Source organism: Salvia hispanica, chromosome 1 (assembly GCF_029641045.1).
Source record: "Salvia hispanica isolate PSC_SH4W2 chromosome 1, Shi_PSC_v1, whole genome shotgun sequence".
NCBI lineage: Eukaryota > Viridiplantae > Streptophyta > Magnoliopsida > Lamiales > Lamiaceae > Salvia > Salvia hispanica.
Genome location: NC_142692.1, coordinates 41,661,408 through 41,675,652, shown reverse-complemented (window position 1 = coordinate 41,675,652; position 14,245 = coordinate 41,661,408). Strand labels below are relative to the sequence as shown.

At 42.7% G+C, this 14,245-nt stretch overlaps 1 protein-coding gene across 1 annotated transcript; it reads left to right on the top strand.

Annotated features, from left to right (window-relative positions):
- The first annotated feature begins 11,463 nt into the window (after nucleotides 1-11,463).
- Nucleotides 11,464-14,182, top strand: LOC125222213 (putative uridine nucleosidase 2). The gene is made up of 9 exons (XM_048124712.2): nucleotides 11,464-11,622; nucleotides 11,704-11,819; nucleotides 12,152-12,211; nucleotides 12,598-12,783; nucleotides 12,854-12,958; nucleotides 13,050-13,146; nucleotides 13,440-13,547; nucleotides 13,624-13,759; nucleotides 13,889-14,182. The coding sequence occupies exons 1-9, from the start codon at nucleotides 11,577-11,579 to the stop codon at nucleotides 13,995-13,997; spliced, it is 963 nt and encodes a 320-aa protein (XP_047980669.1). The 5' UTR covers nucleotides 11,464-11,576; the 3' UTR covers nucleotides 13,998-14,182.
- Nucleotides 14,183-14,245: the final 63 nt, after the last annotated feature.

The window sequence follows — 14,245 nt, the reverse complement described above, 5'->3', positions numbered from 1 at the left end:
TCCGTACAGAGCTTCATACGGAGCCATATCAATCGTTGCCTGATAGCTATTGTTATAGGCAAACTCTATTAGCGGCAGTACTTGTTCCCAATTGTTCCCTCTATCGAGCACTACTGCCCTTAGCATGTCCTCTAGTGTTTGAATCGTTCTCTCCGACTGCCCGTTGGTCTGCGGATGAAAAGCAGTGCTAAAATTCAGCTGCGTCCCTAGCTCTTTCTGTAGGCTCTTCCAAAATCTGGACGTGAATTTAGCATCTCTGTCTGACGTAATCGTTGCTAGTATGCCGTGCAGGCGAATGATCTCCTTCACATACAACTAGGCTAGCTTCTCTGACCCGTATGTGATAGGTATTGGTACAAAATGGGCGCTCTTAGTGAGACGATCCACTATCACCCAGATTGCAGTATTTCCTTTTTGAGATTTCGGCAATCCCATAACGAAATCCATAGCTATGTGTTCCCATTTCCACTCGGGAATCTCCAATGGTTGCAACTTTCCATAAGGTCGCTGGTGTAGTGCCTTCACTTGTTGACAGGCAAGACACCTCTCAACGAAAGATGCTATATCTCTCTTCATACCGTCCCACCAGAACTTCTTCTTCAAGTCCTGATACATCTTTGTACTCCCTGGGTGGGCGGTGTATGGAGTATCATGCACCTCGCTCATTATCTCGTTCCTGAGCTCTTCCTGGTTCGGCACACACAATCTCCCTTCGAATGTGAGGGCGTTATCTGCCTCCTCCTGGTAGTTCTTTTGTTCGCCCGTTCTCACTTTTAGGCGTAACTTCTCTAGAGTTTCGTCCCGTCTCTGGGCCTCGATGATTCTGCCTCTCAAATCGGAAATAACTACTAGAGTGGAAACTATGCCTTCTACAGTTTCGGGTGCTCGCACCATTTCTAAATTCATTCTATCGAATTCTCGCAGCAATTCCTCTTCCTGAGTGAACAGGACTGCCACTTGGTGCTGAGTCTTCCGGCTCAACGCGTCTGCCACAACGTTGGCCTTGCCTGGGTGGTAATTTATGCCGCAGTCATAGTCTTTTACTAATTCGAGCCATCTCCTATGTCGCATATTCAAGTCCTTCTGCTCGAAGAAGTATTTGAGACTCTTGTGGTCCGTGAAAATTTCACACCTAACTCCATATAGGTGGTGTCTCCAAATTTTCAAGGCGTGGACCACTGCCGCCAGTTCTAGGTCGTGTGTTGGATAGTTGAGATCGTGTGGCCTGAGTTTCCGTGATGCATAAGCAATCACCTTCCCGTTCTGCATCAACACACATCCAAGTCCGCTCTTGGAGGCATCCGTATAGACAACGTAGTCCGTCCCTGGCTCTGGGACTGCTAGTACGGGTGCGCTGGTCAACTTCTCCTTTAACAGCTGAAAACTCGCCTCGCACTCAGGAGACCATGAGACTTTGGTTCCCTTCTTGAGTTGCTGAGTCATCGGCCGTGCAATCTTCGAGAATCCTTCAATGAATCTTCTATAGTAACCGGCCAGTCCTAAGAAACTTCGGATCTCGTTGGGCATAGTTGGTACCTTCCAATTTCGTACCGCCTCCACTTTTGCAGGGTCCACTCGGATCCCTTCCGCTGTCACAATATGTCCAAGAAAATTCACCTCATTGAGCCAGAATTCGCATTTGCTGAATTTGGCATACAACTTCTCCGCCCGAAGCGTCTCTAGAGCAGTCCTTAAATGCTCCCCATGTTCCTTCCTATTCTTAGAGTATATCAACACATCGTCGATAAAGACTAGGATAAACTTGTCGAGGTAAGGGTGGAAAATGCGGTTCATCAGGTCCATGAACACCGCCGGTGCATTCGTTAGTCCAAACGGCACCACCGTAAACTCATAGTGACCATATCTGGTTCGGAAGGCCGTCTTGGGCACGTCCGCTGGTTTAATCTTCAGCTGGTGGTATCCCGACTTCAGATCCATCTTAGAAAATACGCTAGCTCCTTTGAGCTGGTCAAACAAATCGTCGATCCTGGGTAAGGGATACTTATTCTTGAGAATCAGCTTGTTAAGCTCTCGGTAGTCCACACACATCCTCATGGTCACGTCTTTCTTCTTGATGAACAGTACAGGTGCTCCCCATGGCGAGACGCTAGGTCTGATGAATCCCAGGTTCAGGAGTTCTTGCAGCTGTACCCTCAGTTCATCTAGTTCCTTTGGGGCCATTCGGTATGGTGCCTTTGATACTGGAGCAGATCCTGGTTCTAGATCTATAGTGAACTCCACTTGCCTGTCTGGCGGCAAACCCGGTAGTGTGTCAGGAAACACATCCGGAAATTCGCGAGCGATGTCGACCTCTTCCAATTTCTTTTCGTCTTTCTCCTCTTTGTTCAAGTAGACAAGGTATGCGGGGCATCCTTTCCCCATCAGCTTGTTGGCTTGCAACATTGAGATTACAGATTTTCGCGTTCCTAAAGAAATTCTGTGAAAGCGGGTAGCTTCACCTTCGGGGTTTCCAAAAGAAATTTGCCTCTCTTTGCAAAGGATCATGGCATGGTTTTCAGCCAACCAGTCCATTCCTAGTATTATGTCCACATCCCACATGATCATAACACTCAAGTTGTTCGCTACAATCTTTAGTTCGCCCAGAGTGATCTCTAAGTTCGAGCAAGTACGAGAAATCTCTATACGACCTCCTACTGGGGAAACTACTTCCATTCTATGTTCTGACTCCTTAGTAGCGAGTTTCAAAGTAGCCACGCAATTTGCAGAGATAAACGAATGCGAAGCACCAGTATCAAACAGAAGCATAACAGGGGTATTGAAGAGCTTACCCATGCCTGCCAAGTTTCCCTGGTTCACCTCTGGCTGCTTCTGCCTTATTGCATAAGCTCGAGCCTGTGATGGGAGTTTTGGCCTCTGCTGCTGATTCTTTGGCGCCTGCTGTGGATTTGCTCCAGGTTTAACATTCATTGCGCGCAGTTGCGGGCGCTGAGCTGACGGGTGAGATTTTGCTCCCGTCCCTGAAGTCTTGTTTGGGTAGTATTTGGCAAAGTGCCCAGTCTTCCCGCAGTTGAAGCAACCATCAGTCCCTAACTTGCAGATGCCGCTGTGCAGTCTGTTGCATTTGGGGCATAAGTTGGACTTTGGGGTATTCCCCTTGAATGATCCAGGGGTAGTTTGATATCCGCCACCTTGTGGCTTGCTCGGTCCATATCCTCCCCGCTTAGGCTCGGATTGGGCCTGCGGTCCTTCCCATTTCCTCTTGTCCCTGAATGCTTGGGACTGTGCCGGAGGTGGAGCATGATTCACAGCTGACCCGGTTTTCTCTCCCGGCATAGCTGCCTCAATGTCCAGTGCTCGTCCTAGAGCTTCAGTGTAGGACAGTCCTTCATGACTGGCCAGAGTCATCCTTATCTCGTACCTCAGACCGGTACAGTATTTCTCGGCCATCTTTTGGTCGGTGTCCACTTGATCTGGTGCGTACCGAGCCATCTCACAGAACATACGATCATAATCAGTCACTGACATCCGTCCTTATTTCAGATGGTAGAATTCTACCTCCTTCTTCTTCCGGTAGCTCTTAGGGATATACTTGTCATAGACCTCAGCTTTAAATTTCTCCCAAGTCATCTCCCTGAGCTGCTCCGGAGTCATGGTCTTCTTCCTTGCTTCCCACCAGAAGTCAGCAGGTCCAATCAGTTGAAACGTCACGCAGGACAGACGCTCTTGGTCTGTGCAGTGCAGAAAGTTGAATATGCGCTCCAGTGCGCGTATCCAAGTTTCAGCAACAGTTGGGTCTCCTAACCCATTGAACACTGGTGGATTCTGTCTCAGAAACATCTCTTCGACCCTACAGTCCTGTGGCTGGGGTGGTGGTGGGGGTGGTGAAGGTGGTGGAACAGGTGATGGGGGTGGTGTCACTTCATACCAATCTCCTTGTACTTCCTCCTCCAAGATAGGGAGTTCCATTCAGCCTCGACCTCGGCCTCTCCCACGTCCTCGGCCTCGTGGCCCATCAGCTCTCCTTGGAGGCATCCTAATTGTTCGTGCAATTACTCGTTAAGTACTAACAAAATTTTGAGGACAGAACATAACAACTGAATCATAAAAGCGAGCACAACTTTTCCAACATAACTGATTTTCCATAAAAACCATCAAATCAGTACATCCTCAAAGGAATCAAAGAGTCTGCCTCGAAAGGACTTTTTACAAAAGATGAATCCTAAAACGTACACCCAAGTACGTATTGTGAAGCCACGATACTACGGAACATCACTAAAGTACTTAGCCACTGCCCTCCTAACATCCCGGGTCTTATGTGCTAACAAAATGTGATCTACTGAAAGTCCTAGAAAGAAAAGAACAACTACATCAGAACGACATCATACTAGGACGTTTCTGATGGTACAACCTCTCTACTGCTCACTGTCTGATCCCTCGGAGCTCACTCCTGAACTCCCCTCAAAGTCATCATCACTGTCCTCGACCAAGATAGGATCGTCTGCTACTGCTCCTGGTGGATCCTCGTGTGCGGGCTGGAGCACCTCTGGGAATAGAGCCTCATCTAGGTCCATCTCAACTCGGAGGGCTTGCAGCCAAGCCTCCCACTCCTCTGACTGTCGCCGCAGCTCGGCATGAAAGTCCTCATCCCAGACGTGGGCCCGTGGTGGCGGGTGCACCTCTAGCATCTGCCCCTCCCTCTCGGGGGCTCTCTCCTGTGCTACCGCCGCACGGTCCATCCATGGCTCCCCTAGGTCCTCCTCCTCATCCATAGCAATCATCGGGGCCTTGCCCCGCCCCTCGGGGTCGTACCCTGCGCCATCTAGCCGACGCATCACTGGCTCTCGGCTGGCACCTGGGGGTAGATCGGTAACAGGCTGCCGGGACGACCCTGCCTCGTGGTCGTGAACTCCCCGTGTGCCGTCCTCGGGACGGATCGGCGAACGCCACTGAAGTGGGGGTGGCGGTAAGTCACCTTCCGCAATAGGCGGAACCTCTGGGTAGTGTACGGAATGTAGGAAAATGAAGGACACGAAGCCACGAAAATCCCCCACCTCCTCCTGGGTGTCGATCCTCCTATAGATATAGCTGCTGGATAGCCACTCGGCCCATGCTCCCCACTCCTCGGGGAGTACGGAGATCAGCTGATGGATGCCATCGAGCTCAGTAGCGCCGCCATACTGGTGGGTCCTCTCCCACAGCTGGTAAAACCTGCTCACGATCGGTACTACGCTCTCCCCTACGTACGGTCGACAAGCTCTGAACTCGCGGAGCGCGTACTCTGCGCAACTCTCATAAATACTCAACGGGAGTCTAGTGGGATCACGTCCCTCCATCTACACAAAGGGTACGTCACAGGTCAGAAGGGGGTACTCAAAGAAGAACGTAGCGTAAAAGCGATGCATGAGAGTCTAAGTCAAAGGAATCCTCAACTAGAGCCACTATACTGTGTGATCTAACGTCAACAAACTAAGTTCACACCTCAAATCTAACGTTTCTAAAGGTTCTCGCGAAACGTGATGGAATCGATACTCTCTTTCGAATCAAATCGAGTGGCATAGCCACCGTGAGGATCTATCTTGTGCTATTCCCTTATAGCATCGTTCCTCATTTTCCTTTTCAACATTTGCCCCTCTTGTGCTCTCGTGCACTGGGCGTCGGCTCTCCTCGCGCAAAAGTCGTGTCACCGCGGATCACGCTTTCGTGCCTAACTCTTTCTAGCATCGCCTCAAAATTGTTGCTTAGGAAAGCAATTATAGGATTTATAGTTCATCCTTTGTAGTCTCATCTCGAGCTACATTCTTCAAGGAAACTCTTTTTCACACTATGTTCTTTTCATGCTCGGCTGGGTATATCTTTTGTCACACTTGCCTCGGTCATCTCAAAATTTCACCTCTTTACTTCCAACTTGGTTGAACGTCATGGAGATGATTGAGTCGATTACTTGGAATGATCTAGTGAACAAGTCTAGATCTTGACTGAAGAAAGTTTGGATCTCAGAGCAAGAAAGAAACTGAGGGCTCTGATACCACTCTGTCACAACCGCACTTTGCTAAGGATAGCGAAAGTGGGTAAATCGCGACTAATGGGGGGATTAAAGAAACGGGGAAGAAAAGGGGGGAAAGAACTTGTGAATATACTCGAAGGCCCAGTCGAACATTTCATAGAATAGAAGCCAAAAGTACCATTTCATGGTCTTAGAACTAGAATGAATATTACATCAATAAATCAGAGTTCGAAGGTGAGATTCTAAGATGTCTCACTTCACAAAAGAGCAGCGGAATAAGTCCATACTAGACGACTTCGTGTATGAAGACACGAACCGTGAAAGATCCACTTGATTATTTAGTTGCATCGACTCCGATCATATCTCTATTCTCTTGACGTTCAACCTGCACATTTATAAATACATGCAGGGCTGAGTACAGGAGTACTCAGTGGACACATGCCGAAAACAAAACATACAATATATATAGCTGTCATCCATCCACAGTATCGCACGGGGGTTTTTCTTAAAAGGCCCGAGCATACTAAATTCTCTGTGATCTTATAAAAGTCTGATTGCAGTCTAAGTTCTTTCAAAATTTCTACCATATCTGTGAATCGTATACCGTGAAGGTGGCCACCTTCAGAGGACACATCGTTGGCCAACAGCTGATGGCTCACGGCTCTCGTGCACATTATTCCGAACAGGATTTGCAGTCCTATTGGGAAACGAATTCGTTAAACTCGGGCTGGCATTGCCAAAACCCACGGGCTATTACCCCAACAGATAGCCCTCAAAACAAACATTTTATGGCATGACAACAACTTTAAAAAAAATCACTGCTTCATTTTTGAGAAAATGATTTTTCATAACTTCAAAAGTATTTGCTTTATATCCACACTATAGTGCTGGATATTAAAAGAAAGCCCACCTGATATGCTTATGTCTCAACTCAATTACTCGCTTTGGCTTCACTCGCCCTTGAGCAATTTATCCCTTGAAAATAAATAGCGTAGCACGCTAATTAATACTTGAATTATTTCTCTCTAGAAAGAATGCATGCATCCTATTGGATAGCACCTACATCTCAGTCTCGGCCTATAGGATTTCTTTTCTTAATCCTACCTCGGCTTTACTACTCTGCAGAGTTTATTTATTCTCTTTATTAACTTGGAGAAATTCTATTTTCTCTAACTTAAATATTCGGGCACTTATTAATAAGAATAGGAATTCCTGGAAAGTCTCTTCTTAAATCCTTTTCTTCGGATTTTTCTTAAGGCCGCCCATGGCGCCGCGGGGCGACGCCGATCGGCTTTCGCATCTCCCACTTTACTACTTTATTTTCCCGCAATCTAAATAAATTATTTGGGAATTTATTCCTCGTCCTTCGAGCTCCAACTCTATTTTTCTCCATCTTTGGAAACTTAGTAAATCATTCGGGAATTAATTAATTGAGCTCCAACTCATTTCTTAAATTAAATCCCAACTTATCATAATTTAACTCTCGGCCCAAACAATAAATCCACTGGCCCAAATCAATAGAAATTCCTTGGCCCAATTCTTAATTAACTACTAAGGCCCAACAACCATTTAAAATAAATTGGCCCAACTGCCAAAATTTAGAAATGGGCAGCCCACATTAGACTCCCTCACCCATCGGTCAACTCTCTCTTTCTCTCCCACATTTCTCAAAATCATTCCCAAATGACTCTCTCTCTAAAGAAGAAGAAGCAGCGGCGACAGCCACTCTTCCATCTCCGGCGAATCGCCATCTCCGGCGTCGCCGGAGCCCTCTCCTTCTTCCCCTTATACATCTTCTCCCTTCAGACTCAATTATCTCAAAATTAGAAACCCTATGTGAACAAGGGGACGGCGGCGGCTTCCCCTTCATCCCGGCGACCGGCGGTCTTCGCCGTCCTCTGTGTCGTCGTTCCCGTCACCTCTCGCGATTTCCACATCTCTTCTCCAAATTTCTCCCAGATTCGTCGAATTTCAAAATCCCTAAATTGGGAATCACATCGAAGAACCCGGCGGCATCTCCTTCTCGTGCTCGCCGCTGCTCCGGTCGGCGCCTCCTCTGCGTCGCCGGCAGCGCATAGCACGCATCGCCTCTGCTCCCTTCCTCTCGGCGGGATCGCGCCTCACCTGCGTCGCCGGCGAATTCGCCTCGGCGTTCTCCGACGAGCGCTCTTTGTCCAGCGCCGGCGTCCTTGGCGAACCTAGCGGCAGAGAGGAGGCATCGCCTCCTTCTCCCTCTCTCAGCTATACCTCATGCTATACTTTGTAGCTTGCTTAGCTACATTATCACTAAATGCTCCATCTCTTTATTTAGCTTGTGATTCCCTCTCTCTTTACTTGTGTGTCACTTCTAACCCCAATTTGGTGTAAACTTTGTAGGTACATGGTTGGAACTTTGGAGCCTTATGGGCTGAAAATCGAGAAGGATGGGGAAGAAGAAGAAGAAGAGGGGATCTTATCCCTACTTTGCTTGCATTCACATTCTTACTTCTAGCTTGGAGCCAAGGTCTTAGGTCTTGAGACCATTAGGATAGTGGTAGCTTGTCAATGTTCACTCTTGTACCAAATAAAGATGTATGTACTTAAATACTTTATTCTCATGCATTTCTATTTCTCCAAACATTTTCACATTTCTCTAGTGAAAGTATTTCCTCCACTTTTATTCTTGAACTAAATTTTCTTGCACTTTATTTCCTCCAACGAGAATACTTAAATTACTCCAAAGTCGAATACAACAAGGAAAAGTACGATTACACAACTTCTAAGAGAAAATTAGTTAAGCTACTAAATCCGATTTATCTCGAAAGAAAGGATCAAAATTTCCGGGGCGTCACAGTTTGTGATCCTTGCTTATAGTGAACTATTTTTTCATCTCAGTGAAGTAAAACGTGCATAGAGTGAAGTATTTCATGCTTAGAGTGAAGTGTTTATGATCTTTGCTTATAGTGGACTATATTTTCATCTCAATGAAGTAAAACGTGTATAGAGTGAAGTATTCCATGGTTAGAGTGAAGTGTTTGTGATCCTTGCTTAAAGTGCACTATTTTTTCATCTCAGTGAAGTAAAACGTGCATAGAGTGAAGTATTCCATGGTTAGAGTGAAGTGTTTGTGATCCATGCTTATTGTGCACTATTTTTTAATTTCAGTGAAGTAAAAACGTGCATAGAGTGAAGTTTTTCATGATTAGAGTGTATAGAGCTTAAAGTGAACTAATAAATGTTAAGAGTGAAGTGTTTTACCTTTGCAGTGATTCAGTTTATTCTTAGAGTGAAGTATATGATGTATGTCTTACAGTGTTTTGTGTTTTCTTATTTCAGTGAAGTGAATAGACCTTAGAGTGAAGTATATGATGATTGTTACTATGGTGAGCGGGAACAAGATTGGAAATGTATTGCCTAAAAGAAGCAGCAAGGAAATATCCAAAGGCTAAGAGTAAAGAATTGCATCGCATTAGTGTTGTTGGAAACAAACCATGAGTCATTGAATATCTTGACGACAACATCAAAACATTATCGAGAATGTAGCAACAACATGGAGATAGATGTGGAAAAATGATTGTAAACTTCAAGCGTTCATGACCATTTGTTTGAAACTGATATAGTTCATAATATGTGTCATTTAGTTCAATATAAAGCTCATCACTTTCAATTAAATTCAATATTATGTTAGACTATATACTTCCTGTAGAGCATATTTGCATCACTATAAAACATATTTACTTCACTGTAATTCACTGTAAAATTATTATACTTCACTATAAGCATATAATAGTTCACTATATGCACAATATACTTCACTGTAGTGAAAAAAATAATAAACTATAAGGCATGTTCAATTTACTTCACTTTATGCTCAATATACTTCACTATATGCACAATATACTTCACTTTATGTCCAATCTATTTAGTTCACGTATGAATACTTGTTAATTATTTAACAAAATATAGTTCCCAACTTAAAATTGTAATCTGATAAGTTTTGGTACGAAGTGAACAACTATAGTAGTGAACTAAAACAAGTACGCAGTGAACTATACATATGTAAGAAGTGAACAAAAAACAAGTTTGCAACAAAATAAAACTCACGTACATAACATGCACGCATTAACCTAAAAACCAGTAAAAAGTGAATTAAAAATAAGCTGACAATGAAATAAAACTCACGTTTAGTGGACTAAAATATGTACACAGTGAACTATAAATAAGTAAGAAGTGAACTAAAAATATGATGTTTAATATTTCAGCGAAGAATATAATTTACAGTGTATAATTTTTTCATTTCAGTGAAGTATATTGAGCATATAGTGATGTATATTGTGTTTATAGTGAAGTATATTCTGCATCCCTTATAATGTACCCTTTTTTCATTTCAGTGAAGTATATTTTTTATATAGTGATGTATATTATGATTATAGTGAAGTATAATTTGCATGCCTTATAATGTACCGTTTTTTCATTTCAGTGAAGTATATTGTTCATATAGTGAAGTATATTCTCATATAGTAAAGTATATTCCTAAACCCTGAACAATGCGCCCAAACTTTTATCTCTCTCTCTCACAACAGCAACGCCTCTTTTCTCTTTCGCCTGGTCGCGGAGGACCACCGCCGTCACCGGCGTGTGGCGATGCGGGCGTCTCCCTCCTCTTTCCCCGACTGCCCTCTCTCTCACTCTATCACTATTTCTCTCTCGACCTCAACGCAGGCCTAGTCGACACCGTCACCGTCGTCGGTGAGCGGCAGCGCACGGTGTTGGTCTCCTGCCTCATTGCGAATCAGAGGCGAAGCTTGGCTGTGGCATTTGAGCCAGCCGCCGGTACACCATCTTGTCCTTCTTGCTTCAGCCATTGGATGATGCCCGCCGTCAATCCCGACTCCAGACATCGCGATTCGACCGGGAAGTGACGTCGCGATCAAACGTGAACGAATTTGGACAGGAAGCTGAATTTGGTTTAGAAATCACGCAACACAATTCACGTTAATTTTGCGAACAAATTTGGTGAAGATTGGAAGAAATCGGCGCTTGAATTCTGGAGGAATCTACGCTTGAATTTTGGAAGAAATTGCACTTTGAATTTGGGAGAAATCGTTGCTTGAGTTTGAGATGTTGACATTCAATTTCCAAAAATGCCCTTGGGCTATTATTTTTAACAAAAATCTGAAAATTTGTTTAACCTTTAAGATTTAATTAGAGTAACAAGATGTGTGGCTGAGATTTATTCTATAGTTATACACTTAAAATTAGTTAAACCTTGATCACTCCTCGTCATATTATATATTCATATTTTTATTAGACAGAAGAAGTATTATGGATTAGATTCAAGGCCTTAACATGGATTTCTTTATTCGACGCAATAAAAAAATATATGATGTGTTTTAATACTACTAATTTAACTAAAATATAAAAAATGATTAAAAGTAACGTGGTTGCTGACAGCTATGTTTGCAAAATGGAACAAAACAACTAAATTAATTACTCCAGCTAAAAAACACCGCACATCTACAATTTCAAAACGCAATCAAAATTATAATTGAAAATTCAAATATTCCGATATTTACATAAAATATGATATTGTATCTCAAGCTGAAAAACTGAAAATTGTCGAATTCAATCAATGGAGGAACGCAAGAAGATCATAATCGATACAGATCCCGGAATTGGTATACAAGCAATTATTTGATCGGAAATTTTTACTGAATTGTTGGAAGTTCCGGTGTAATTTTGTGTATTGAATTTTTCAGATGATGCGATGGCAATATTTGTGGCGCTGCAATCACCGGAAGTTGAAGTGATTGGACTCACCACTATTTACGGCAATGTCTACACTGCACTCGCCACCAGAAATGCTTTACACTTGGTGAACTGTTGCCTCTCTCTCCATCAAAATTTTAGATTTTGAGAAATTGTATGATTTGGAGATTGGTCAATGATTATAGCTGTTTCAATTTTGCTTACGAATTGATATCTCCAACGCATGTGGGAGAAGAGACTTATCTTTGTTCAATTTGAGATCAGTTATAGTTTTCCATCTGGATTTAGCTGATAGTTCCATATTCATGAGCCTATTATATTGGTTAATTTGCAATTTTGAATGTGCACAATTATGATGATTCTTTTTGGTGAGATCTTATCATATTTAGTAGCTGAGGTTTTGAGTATTCTGATAAATATTGAAAATTACTTTTCTAGTTGGAGATTGCTGGGAGGACAGATATTCCTGTGGCTGAAGGATCTCATGTGACCATCACTGTATGTATTATCATACCATTTGCCACTAATTATTTCTGCTTTTTACTTAATTAGAGGTCGTATGCTTGTGTAAACTATTACTTCTTGCATCTCATTACCAATCCAATATCTGTCGTTTTTCCGTAATACATACAAGTATGCTTCTGATGTGGTTGTTATTTGCAGAAATTTATTTATGTTCTTAAAAGGTTCATGTCGTAGATTTGATTTCTAATAACCACATGGTTGATGTCTTACATGACATTGTGCTGATGCATGAAGCCATAACTGTCATGTTTCTACTCTTTATTTTGGTTTGCTTTCTTGAACTTCTTTTGTAATGAAATGTGATGTGAATCATTGAGTTTGTACTTTTGCACGATTTATGAAACTCATTTCATGTAAAGAAAGGTACAAAACTTCGGATTGCTGATTTTGTGCATGGTACCGATGGATTGGGAAATCAAAACTTTCCTCCACCAGAAGGGGCACAAATTGAGCAGTCTGCTGTAGAATTTCTTACCGAGCAAGTAAATCTTCACCCCGGAAAGGTCACAGTGGTGGCACTGGGTCCTCTGACAAATATTGCACTGGTTAGGATCTGGCATTGCTTCTTCGGCCGTTTGTTCTTTTCTTTTCTCTGAGATCTATTGGTTCATGCAGGCCATAGAATCAGATCCCGACTTTGTTAAAAATGTTCAACAAATTATCCTTCTTGGTGGTGCATTTTCAGTAAATGGAAACGTGAATCCAGCAGCCGAGGCAAATGTAAATCGAAGAACAATTTTAATGTGTTTTTCAAATAAGACTTCTTTTTTTCCTCAACTTTCTTATGTTCACTTTTGTTATGCTTGACTAGATTTTCGGAGATCCTGATGCAGCGGATATTGTATTCACCAGCGGAGCTGATATTCTCGCTATAGGGATTAATGTCACTCATCAAGTTGTTTTAACTGGTAAACCAGTCATACTCAGTAAACCTTTCACAATCAAATCCATGTCTGAGACCTGTTATACCATTGAACTAAACTCTTAAACATTCAAAATCCTTTGGAAACTCGTTGAAATTTTAAATTATGAGCTGAAGCTTGATTCTGTTATAAATATGTTCTGTGGGTTATGTTTTTTGATACAAGTACCTTTTGAAGAACAAACTTGTTTCAGACACATGTAGGCATTATTACAACATCGCCTGTAAACTGTGCGTCTTCTAATCAGGAAAATTTTGTCTTCACTTTCCTTTTTTCAGATGCTGATCGAGATAAGCTAGCAGAATCAAGTGGAAAGTTTGCCCAGTATATGTGCAAGATTCTGGATGTATACTTTGGATATCATCACGATGCATACCGAACGAAAGGTTTCTTTAAAGAATTGTTAATTAGAAGGATGGCAAGATTATATGCTTTCACTGACATCATCTCCACAAAACGCAGGTGTCTATCTTCACGACCCAACAACTATTCTTGCTGCTGTTGATCCTTCGTTGATAACTTATGTGGAAGGTGCTGTTCGTGTCCAAACAGTGGGCATTACAAGGGGTCTAACATTGTTCTATAACAAGCAAAAAAGGTAGAACTTCTTCCTTCAAAAGTGACTCTTGTTGATATATTCTCAAATTCTGGTGACAATAATAAATCTTTGTGATATCTGGTCCGATGGCGATCATGTGCTGACATTTTAACGTTTCATCGTAACAAGGTTTGAGGAAGTTACAGAATGGTCCGATAAGCCCACAGTCAAAGTTGCAGTTACTGTGAATGGCCCTGCGGTGGTGAAACTGGTGATGGAGAGGCTCATGAATTCGTAGATTTACTTTGATAAAACTCGAAAATCTTCATGTCATTGTGTTTTAAAACATTTGAGCATTTCTGAAATTGGAATGCTATTTGTAATCTCCAATGAGCTGCTACTAGCTTGAGAAAAGCCATTGTCTAATAGTACTAACAAAAAGCTCTTACTCTGAAAAACAAAAATTCCTAGCAAATTTTGAAATGGCTCGGGTTTTAACGTACAACTATCTTAATCCAACATAAAACTCAAAAACATATGCAACCA

Bases quoted from the DNA above. Each gene is read 5' to 3' on its own strand.
- LOC125222213 (XM_048124712.2), top strand. From the start codon at position 11,577: ATGGAGGAACGCAAGAAGATCATAATCGATACAGATCCCGGAATTG. The intron at 11,623-11,703 runs GTATACAAGCAA...TGAATTTTTCAG, and splicing joins CGATACAGATCCCGGAATTG to ATGATGCGATGGCAATATTT. The intron at 12,959-13,049 runs GTAAATCGAAGA...ATGCTTGACTAG, and splicing joins ATCCAGCAGCCGAGGCAAAT to ATTTTCGGAGATCCTGATGC.